This window comes from Theobroma umbraticum, unplaced genomic scaffold (genome assembly GCF_002168275.2).
Source record: "Theobroma umbraticum cultivar Fairchild unplaced genomic scaffold, ASM216827v3 scaffold_50.0, whole genome shotgun sequence".
Taxonomy (NCBI): Eukaryota; Viridiplantae; Streptophyta; class Magnoliopsida; order Malvales; family Malvaceae; genus Theobroma; species Theobroma umbraticum.
In genome coordinates, this window is record NW_018397261.1 from 3,509,779 (window position 1) to 3,519,089 (window position 9,311).

The 9,311-nt window shown below is 38.0% G+C and overlaps 3 protein-coding genes across 4 annotated transcripts; 1 reads left to right on the top strand and 2 right to left on the bottom strand.

The window, feature by feature from the left end:
- Window positions 1-562: 562 nt before the first annotated feature.
- On the top strand, window positions 563-4,239 carry LOC110418147 (C2H2-like zinc finger protein). Of its 2 annotated transcripts, none has more exons than XM_021430785.2 (10): window positions 563-846; window positions 1,206-1,234; window positions 1,447-1,531; window positions 1,632-1,841; window positions 2,259-2,381; window positions 2,463-2,520; window positions 2,698-2,771; window positions 3,119-3,207; window positions 3,285-3,357; window positions 3,928-4,239. In XM_021430785.2, exons 1-9 carry the CDS (start codon window positions 772-774, stop codon window positions 3,352-3,354), a joined length of 813 nt encoding a protein of 270 aa, XP_021286460.1. In that variant the 5' UTR covers window positions 563-771; the 3' UTR covers window positions 3,355-3,357; window positions 3,928-4,239. The 2 variants fall into 2 exon arrangements, with proteins under 2 accessions (XP_021286460.1, XP_021286462.1); XM_021430787.2 differs by having other exon boundaries at window positions 571-846; window positions 1,209-1,234.
- A 138-nt stretch (window positions 4,240-4,377) lies between these two features.
- Window positions 4,378-6,609, bottom strand: LOC110418145 (Radical SAM superfamily protein). The gene is given in 4 exon segments (XM_021430783.2): window positions 4,378-5,464; window positions 5,539-5,971; window positions 5,974-6,126; window positions 6,129-6,609. Coding segments are annotated over 4 exon segments (1,434 nt in total). The 5' UTR covers window positions 6,349-6,609; the 3' UTR covers window positions 4,378-4,836.
- A 139-nt stretch (window positions 6,610-6,748) lies between these two features.
- Window positions 6,749-9,305, bottom strand: ELO3 (radical SAM domain-containing protein / GCN5-related N-acetyltransferase (GNAT) family protein). Its single transcript, XM_021430784.1, has 7 exons — window positions 9,218-9,305; window positions 8,675-8,849; window positions 8,162-8,328; window positions 7,827-8,046; window positions 7,630-7,734; window positions 7,215-7,367; window positions 6,749-7,016 (listed from the first exon to the last, which is right to left on the bottom strand). The coding sequence occupies exons 1-7, from the start codon at window positions 9,229-9,231 to the stop codon at window positions 6,858-6,860; spliced, it is 993 nt and encodes a 330-aa protein (XP_021286459.1). The 5' UTR covers window positions 9,232-9,305; the 3' UTR covers window positions 6,749-6,857.
- Between the last annotated feature and the right edge of the window lie 6 nt (window positions 9,306-9,311).

A 9,311-nucleotide genomic window follows, 5' to 3' on the forward strand; every position in this document is an offset into this window, starting at 1 on the left:
AATGCAACCTTAGAAAGGGTCAAGAATGGGAAAAAAAAAATTATGTTGATGTGAAACTTCACAATAGATATGTATTGTATTGATAAAGTCTAACACTAGAATGTTTGCAATCAATGTCAACTGGAGGCAAACTCAGTAAGACTAGGATAAGCCATTATTTTTTTTATATGATTTACATTGCAATTTGCAAGCATTACCGGCATAGAAATTGTTGAAAGTCATCTTTGCATCCCAAACTGAGCTGGTTTTCCATAGATAACGCTATCAACTTGAGGGTTGATACTCCCATTTATTTGATAAAGGAAGTTGATTTCTAGCTTGATCACAATTATATAATCACGAAATTTCCAGACATGATGATGGCCGCATGTTCAAACCGAACTTGGGTGCCACTATTTTATGAGAAATGCCTTTTCTTTTCCTTGAAACTTTATTCATTTTGATTTTAGATTTGATGCTTGCCTGTTAGACGGTCGCATCACTTGCAGGATGTAGTTAGTTTGTTTTGGATTAGTACCAGTTGGGCCTTCGACCCTGTTGGAGAAAATGATAAATTGGGCCTGGAAAGGAACACCATCCACGTAATTCTCCATTAGTGCGAGACAATCCTTATCCCGGGCATGGGTACTAAGTAACCAGTGCCCAAACAGACCCATATGAAATTCCAGGAAACCGAGCGTTCAAAACATTGATTTTCCCAGAAAATATTTTTGCGGAGAGAAAAAGCTCAAATTCTCTCATCCGAGAGAGAAAAAGAGACGAGGAGAGGGGATGGGGAGAGGAGCTAAAGCAATAACTTCAATTCTCCTCATTGAGTTTCTACTGCTGTACAACACAGTATCTCAGGTATATTAATTTCTCATTTTAGATTAAAATTCCATTCATTTCTCTGACCCAATGTTTTAATGGTTCATCTCAAGTTCAGCTTCTTTCTCTTTATTCATCTCGTTTCTACTTAATTCCTTTTTAAATTCCTTAATTTATTTTAGTTGCTTCCTAATAGCTTCAGTTAGTTAGATTAGGTGTAAATAAATTATTGTTTCACGAAAATGTTTGATTGAAGCTATGTATGATTCATTTCTGCATAGGCCCTTTGGACTCAGGAGTCTGGAGCTTAAAGCATAGTTTTGGGACAGCGTTTTTATTTTGTATTTCTCTTCCAAACTGACCTTTTTGTTTTTCCTGGAATGTTTTGGACTATGAAGCAGGGCTTGGAAGAATCTGCTGCGGCGAGGTAACGCTGTTTCTATTCTCATATAGGTCATCCTGTACTGTAGATTAGGCTCCATTTCTCTTTATAAATGTACGTAAAGCCTAAATTTGTTTGAGCTGGGGAATACTTTGGTTTCTTTCTTCATTATGACCAGTGATTGGGATTTATTAAAAAATGTACCAACTTTTTTCTTCAAGTTACCAAGCTGATATGGTTATTATCCTTATACTTAGGACACTTAAGCAGGAACCACATCATACTAATGAGGTACATTGTTCCAGAGAAAGAAGTAAGGCAGCCTGGAAGATCATAGAGGATGTAAGAGCAAAATGCTTTCTGTAGTTATACAGGGAGCGCCTTTTTGATTTAGTTGTTTTGTGTTGTGTCAGTAACAATGTTCTTCATGTGCACTCTGTAGTATTTGATGCCATTTTTGGAAGAAGAAGGGTTTCAGATTTCGACTAAGTGTAGGCTTCATCCAGACAATGATCTTTTCAGGGATCAGGAGCAGCACAAGATTTGTTTGGATGTAAATGAGTGGCGGTGTGGATATTGTAAGAAAAGCTTTCGTGCTGAAAACTTTCTTGATCAGCATTTTGACAACAGACACTACAATCTTCTAAGTGTTGTATGTGGACTCCTCTCCCTTGTCTTGATATGAACCTTAGATTCTCTTTGTTATTGCACTTGACACAATGATTGCTTTTATATAATTCCATGTTAGTCTTTATAGATATATAAATGTTTGCCTCTTTATGCTTGTCCTCTATCGTGTGCTCTGTTTCCTTCTGTAATGCTTCTATACTACATATCTATAAACAAAAATAACACAAAATGTTGTAGGCATTCCTATACTTGATTGATCAAGGATTTACTCTTATATAAGAAATAGAGAAACAGTATTTCTTCTCTTCTGATACTAAATTCTTTCCGTTTTGAATTTTTTGCTAAACATCTTTGTGTAAAGGGTGTAATTCTCTCTCTAATCTTCCTAAGCAAATTATAGTTGATGTTAATAATGCTAATAAAGCTTAAGTGATTTCAGAATCAAAGCAAGTGCTTGGCTGATTTATGTGGAGCATTGCATTGTGATTTTGTGATGAATTCCAAGTCGCTTAAGGCAAAGTGCAACCCTGCTGCTGTTGCAAGGAATCGCCATCTTTGTGAGGTTGATTCTGATTATTGTAATGGCATAATTTGTTGATTCCAGCATTTTGCCTCGTTTATATCGATTCTTTCTTGTGGACAGAGTCTTGCCGATAGCTGTTTTCCTATTACCCAGGGTCCATCAGCCAGCCGCCTTCATGGTATATAAATGTCTTTTTATATCCCAAAGAATGTTTCAATGGATGTTTATGTTTTTTTTTCTCTTATTGAAAAGCTGATACTGTTGTACTGACATGAAACCTTCACTTACTTAAAACAAGTTATGTTTATACTTTCTAATATCTCTTATTTTTGGTTGCATTCTCCTTTACTCGAAGAATTGTTTCTGCACCAATTTTGTGATGCTCATACTTGCTCTAGAAAAAACAAACCCTTCCCTAAAGGAGGCAAGGTAAGGTTCCTTTATCATAATTGGTTTAGTTTGGACTTGGGGTTGAAAGTTGAGCTTTGCATGGATGACTAGGGTTCACTTTTTATCATAAAATAGCAGAGATGCATAGATTAGGCACCTTGGAGGATATCAGGGAAAACTCCTATAAATTCAAAGATTGAGTAAATGTGACTAGTGAAAGTGTAAAACTACTATTTTAGAATGCCAAAATTTGGGAACTTCTTACTATCATTTATTCCTTGGATTTACTGCATTGCAAAATGATCTAGAAGTACTTTTAACTTATCTAATTTTTTTGTTGAATCAATATGGTTAATGTTTGTAATTGCTTATTTTTATTGGTTCAGAAGCAAACCAGTATACTCTACATGGCTACGTCAATACTGATTTTGATGTTGCTTCCTATTTTCTATCTTCTTTATTATTTGTATCAAAGGTAAAAACTCTAATTTCAAAATCTTCTGCTTGACTGGGTCCCTGCCAAAATATTTAAGATTTTTATTTATTTTGCAGAGAAATGAATAGGGGAACCCAAGTGCTAAGGCGAGTGTCACAAGTTGGACGGAAAACAAAACCGTCATAGTTGGTAAGCTTCTTTTGCTTTTGCTTTTGCTTTTGAACTTCTTGTAATGGGCTGCTGTGGTTGATTAATTGTTTCAGTGGCGCCTGCTTTGAATATTAACCTTTTGATTACGCAGTTCACTTTTCAGTCAGCGATAGTGTGGTGTATACGGAAACAGCATAAGTTTTTCAGGGTTTGATTGTGCATATCCTGTTTTTGACAGTTATTTCATTGGAGATATAAGTTTGCTTCAAAAGATACCCTGTAAATTATAAATAGTGGTTAAAAACAATTGGAGGCTGTTAGTCCTTTATTATCCAAGAAAAGAAGAAAAGACCTGTTGTTGTAGTCGTAGTTGTAGTTTATAGCTTATCATACTTCTATTTTAGTATTCCTTCATTATTTTTTCTTCTGGGTAACAAATTCTCACCATATTTTTACTGAAGTCATGAAAAAATAGACGCTCAAGGGTCATCCTGGTTTATCTTTTCCTTAAAAGTTGGTTGGATTATGCTTGACAGATAGTTGGGTTTGTAACCATTTTTAAACCTTATCTTCTTTGTCCCCTTTTTTTTCCTTCTTTTTTGGTTGCAGGAAGGGTGATGACAAAAAAAATGAAGATTTGAAATTTGCCCTTAAATCGGAAATTCCAAAAGAATGTGTTCACATTCTTGCCTGTCACCAGAAATCAGAACGCATAGCATTATGCCAATATCCTCTTGATAGTGACTCTAGTTTTTATGAGAAAGCAAAAGATGTACAAAAAATTCTCTTATCGAATGAGTGAACCAAACTTAGTCATTTAAGTCACATTGAGACTATTGTAGAGTATATTTTGCAAAGCATGGCCTATGGTAGATCTGTGAGGGTTATAAGAAGTTTTGAATAGAGAATGCTGTTTCGGAACTGCAGTTCAACAACCTAGGATTTTGGATGTTCTGTTACAAGCCATTTTTTGATCCGTATTCCTTTTGAGTCCAGATTGAGGTCAGAGAATGTAGGCAGAATTAATGTTTTCCATGAAGTAGATCACCTGCATTGCAGATATACCTTCTTATTTCGTATTTCAAGTTAGTGTTTTTCAAAAGAAAATGGGTTGCATCATCAGTCATGTGGAGGAATATGTATTAGGGGCTTATTTAAGCCATGTTTCAGATCAGATTACTTACTTTGTTACCATTGTTATTCTAGAAAATAAATTCAACCTGCTAACATACAATTGTGGTGGTCTTAATATCCTGTTATCAAAAAACAAAGCTTGATTCTTTAGAAAAACCATCATCATGGGATGCCAAAGGCAGCAGAAAAAACTATGATAAACTCTGTTAAGATATTTGTATTGTATGATACAAAAGTGAATTTGTGCCACAAGGTTGAAGCCCATTGCTCTCCAGTAATCGTTCAAGTCTCCCTTGTGATGCTAATGTCTGAATGCTTAGCCAGCTTTAGGCTAGCTGGGCTGGAAACAATCAAAAAGCTTCACATTTAAAAGTCTTTCATGTTCTAGGGAGCAACAACTCCAAAGGCAACAGATATCAATTCATTCGATAAGAGAAAGCCATCCGGATCACTGAGCCGAATATAAGCTAATCCTTTCCCGATGATGCCTTCATTCAAAAGCAAGGTATTATATTCATCTGCAGCTAAAACTCTTCTCTGCTCATTCAAGCAAAGCACATGCCCGCTTTCAACAAAAGGCTTGTAAGCCTCACAAAGAGAACATACGACTGAGCTACCAAATGCTCCTTGAAAAGACTTCAAATCTAGCCCTGTTGTAGTTCTGAGAGAGAGCATCACAACATCCGTGGCCAAGTCCCTGGTGTCTATCTCACTATTCCCAGTGTAATCCATCGTGCCATTCTCTAAATTCTGTACAAAATCAATGTACCCTCTCATTTTCTTGGGTCTTGAAAACCTCATTCCACATATATAACTAGCAGACCCTAGGCCAAAACCATAAAATGGCTTGTTTTTCCAGTACGTGAAGTTATGCTTACATTCAAATCCATCTTGGCAATAACTGCTTATTTCATAATGGTTGTAACCTGCATCCGAAAGCATTGTCGACGCCTTTCTGTAAAAATCAGCTGACTGGACATCTGAAGGTAAAGGAAACTCTCCTGGTTTGTACCTACAAAGACTTGAAAGTTCAGTTCTCAATTCACCATAAAGCTAAAAGCTGTTGCTTTCCCTAATAATACTTACAATGTTCCGAATTTTGTGCCTTGTTCAACTTGCAAATCATAAACAGACACGTGCTTAGGCTGAGCTTCAACGGTTAACCTCAAGCTCTCCTCCCACATTTGTTGAGTTTGGTGAGGAAGAGAAGAGATAAGATCCAAACTCCAATTCTCGACCCCAGATGAATTCACTATTTCAATAGCCTCGTAAACCTCGTTAACACCATGTGCTCTCCCACAAGCCTTTAACAACTCCTCTTGAAATGCTTGAACTCCCAATGACACTCTATTCACTCCCAACGCCATCAACTCCTCCATTTTCTTAGCATCAAAGGTTCCAGGATCCATTTCCATTGATATCTCAGCATCCGAACTCACCCCAAATTTCTCTCTCAACAAATCCAGAACCAATGAAACTAGCCTTGGTGGCACAAGAGACGGTGTTCCTCCCCCAAAAAGACGGTTTCGAGAGGTGGGTGGGACTTGAAATTTAATTTAGTGGCATTGATCTCCCGGCAAAGTAATTGGACGTAGTTTGATATACGGGGGTCGCCATCGTCGCCATCGTCGCCGTCGCCATAGGTTTGGGTTGAGGAAGAACCAAGAGCTACGACGGGAAGTCGCAGTAGTGGCAGCGTTTTCGACAGAAAGGGAGGTGAATGTAAGCCGAAGTTGGAGGGAGTTGGGGAGTGGTGAAGATGTTGGGTGAGGCATTCTGTTGAGCAGTTGGTGGAGTGGGAGTTAAAGTACAAGAAATGGGACGAGTCAGGTGCTTGGTGTAGCTGGGTTTGGCGGGAAAGGTTGAGAAAATCGGGATGAGGGTTGATTTCAGCATTACTTATTTCAGTCAGGAGTGGTGGTGAATAAGGATGACACTTCCACTTTATGCAGAAAAACACGATGAGTCTACTGCTAAAGCACCCCAGGGATACGGAGAAACTCAGTAAACAAAGGCCCGTTTCTAATTCTGAATGCTTTTGACGGGCTTCGAGTAGTGGCCATGTTGATGACAAAACAAAATGGGTTCTCGATTCAAGTTCGGTATTTTGTTTGCTATACTCGAGTTCCAGTGTATGGTCGGGAGTTTGAAGCCTCCATAATAATACCTCTAAACGCAGTGAAAACAAATCTGCTATAGAAAAGTGTCGCTCAAATTTGAAACCAGTTCTTGATCTTCTCTGAAAATAGTTTAAAACGAGAGAAGGATATAGATATGACTTCACGCTGGCAAACAATTGAACAAACTCACTCTACTCTCACAAATTAATGATTGATATAAGTTACCAGAATTTTACATGAATTCGTTGACGTACAAAATTGTGTTATAATCCAATACTAGCCTCGTCAAACAAGATATTTCACCATGTAAGGCCCTTCAAGCTCATAGCCCAATTTCCTATAGTAATGGCGGGTTCCCACACCAGATATAACAGCTATTTTTGTTGATCTATGCTCCCTGCGAGCAATACGCTCTGCTTCTTCCATCAAAAGTGTACCATAACCCTGCAAAGAAGGGCAAAATATTGGCAATTAGTCAAACTTTACTTGATGGCCTACCTGAAGACATGTCCAGACATTTTACACTGTGCTATAAAAAATTGAAAGTGTCAAACTGGAAGTGTATACCCCTCAAAATAGGCAACTTTGATTCAACTCTGTTCTTTCTAGGTTATATTTTAGTACTAAAGATTTAATCATTACCTGGTGTTGCAGCTTGTCAGCATCCCGGCCATGAACTGGAACAGCAGTTCCATACACATGAAGTTCACGGACAATAGAACATTTCCCCATTAGTTCAGGGCAAGTAGTGTTCCGGCCACACTTTCGCAGACGCAACAACCCAACAAGAATATCCTGTGTCCAAAACGAGATGGCATATTATGTTCCAGCAGAGACAGGCTGCTATGTAAAAAACATTGTACCAAGAAGTACAATCATTACCAAAAGAGATAAACAGTTTCAAATTAGCTAAGACATTTATAAAGTAATACAGGAAATACCATGAAATTAGGTCAGTTAACAAGAGGACTGAAATAGATATTTGCATGTGACAAAAAATCAACTGCAGACATATGCACACACATGCACCAACAGGAGAGATGGTTCTTGCAGTTACCTGGCGTGTATCTTCATATGACAGAAATGTTTCCCAACCTTCATTTGCTGTATAATCACGTCGTACAAGCTCAACTTCTTCAGGTTTAATTTTGTGGTGAATGTCCTGTATTCAAATAAACACGTCATTACACCCTCAAAAGGTTTTTATTTTTCAGCATGAACAGATTCTTGAGGAGCAAGATTGTGTCCCCTTACCTGGATTCCAGCTTCACGTGTTCGAACATCCCGACACTTCAAGCCCAAGTCATCCATACGAGCTAAAGCTAGTTCACGAAGATTTCCTTTCTCAACCCCCGAAGTAACCAGAGGCATAGGGATATCCCGCTGAACCCTATAAACACGTGTCCAAGGAGGTACCATGGCCAAGATCCTTGCCACAATGTCCACAAGCTGCTCAGGTGGGTAATTTCTATACCTGCAAAGGTAAATAACTATAATTACTACTTCCCGTTAAACCAGAAAGGAACCAGAAATCCAAAGAAAAATTATGATCTGTGGGATCTCCAACAATGAAGTATAGAAAACTATACCTGCCAGTTTTCCAAAGCTCATAGAGCCCAGTTCCGCGAATTACAAGGGTGGGATAAATTTTAAGCCCATCAGCTCGAAATAAAGGGCTCTCAAAAAACTCCTTAAAACTTTCCAAGTCTCTCTCGACACCAACATTAGGAAGATCAGGCATCATATGAGCAACAACCTACAGAAAAGGAATACAAAAATTTTTGGAATGAGAGGATGAAATTGAAAGAACATAAATGCATAAAACGCAAAAACTGATAATTAAGCCACATGCTCCGTTGCAATGAAATGTAATGAAAATATGGTTTGTGCTAGACAAACAGTACCAACGAAATGTCATTTAGAGTTCCAAAGATTTCTTGATTTGTTCAATGGCTGTGCTACACATGAATTGAAGAAGATAGGGGAGAGGAGGAAGACGAAGAGGAGAGAAGGGGTTGCTTATACAATATAGATATAACTAGAGGAAAAGTAAATGTCCTCTCACTCTAGACAATAATATGTATGGCAAAGCACTGGCATACCTTGAAACCAGCATCCTTTGCCAAGCAAAAACAATCAGCCACTGCAGCAACTGTGTGTCCCCTATTAGTGTCACGAGCTACATCCTCATATGTGCTTTGAACTCCAATCTCCAGTCGTGTACAACCATAAGAAAGCATTTGGCGCAAATGAGGGCCTAGGCAATAGTCTGGCCTCCTGTAGAATTAGAAACAGAGGAAGACAACATTCTATTAATCATTAGGTGTGATGATCAATGACACAAGACAAAATCAAAAAACTTTTATTGTGTGTTTCTGACACAGAAAACTGTAAGAAAAAGGCATATTTTCAACTCTGCAACACTAGAGTTACACAACTACTGTCACTGCTGCCTAATTTTGTGCAATGGCATAGCAAGTGGCCCCATACATAGTAATCCCACTTCTCGAAAATAAAAAAAGAATGAATAGCGATAAATGTCTATGTATCTACCAATTATACCAGTTTTGAGTCCCACTCACAAGAAAATAAGTTAAACTTGGCAATTCTCAAAACATATCTCAAAATGTTACAGGATAACTCACGTTTCAATTGTCATTCCAATGCACTTTACGGCACTATGCTCAGAGTAGGTAACTGCCTCTTCAACATTGGCAGAAGTGTGTCCTGATAAAGCAT

What these genes read in the sequence shown, in the direction of transcription:
- LOC110418147 (XM_021430785.2), top strand. Translation starts at nt 772, where the DNA reads ATGGGGAGAGGAGCTAAAGCAATAACTTCAATTCTCCTCATTGAGTTT. An exon ending in ACTACAATCTTCTAAGTGTT is followed by an intron (nt 1,842 to 2,258) that starts GTATGTGGACTC and finishes AAGTGATTTCAG; the next exon opens with AATCAAAGCAAGTGCTTGGC. An exon ending in GGAATCGCCATCTTTGTGAG is followed by an intron (nt 2,382 to 2,462) that starts GTTGATTCTGAT and finishes TCTTGTGGACAG; the next exon opens with AGTCTTGCCGATAGCTGTTT.
- ELO3 (XM_021430784.1), bottom strand. An exon ending in CACGTGAAGCTGGAATCCAG is followed by an intron (nt 7,735 to 7,826) that starts GTAAGGGGACAC and finishes ATTTGAATACAG; the next exon opens with GACATTCACCACAAAATTAA. An exon ending in CATATGAAGATACACGCCAG is followed by an intron (nt 7,368 to 7,629) that starts GTAACTGCAAGA and finishes TTTTGGACACAG; the next exon opens with GATATTCTTGTTGGGTTGTT.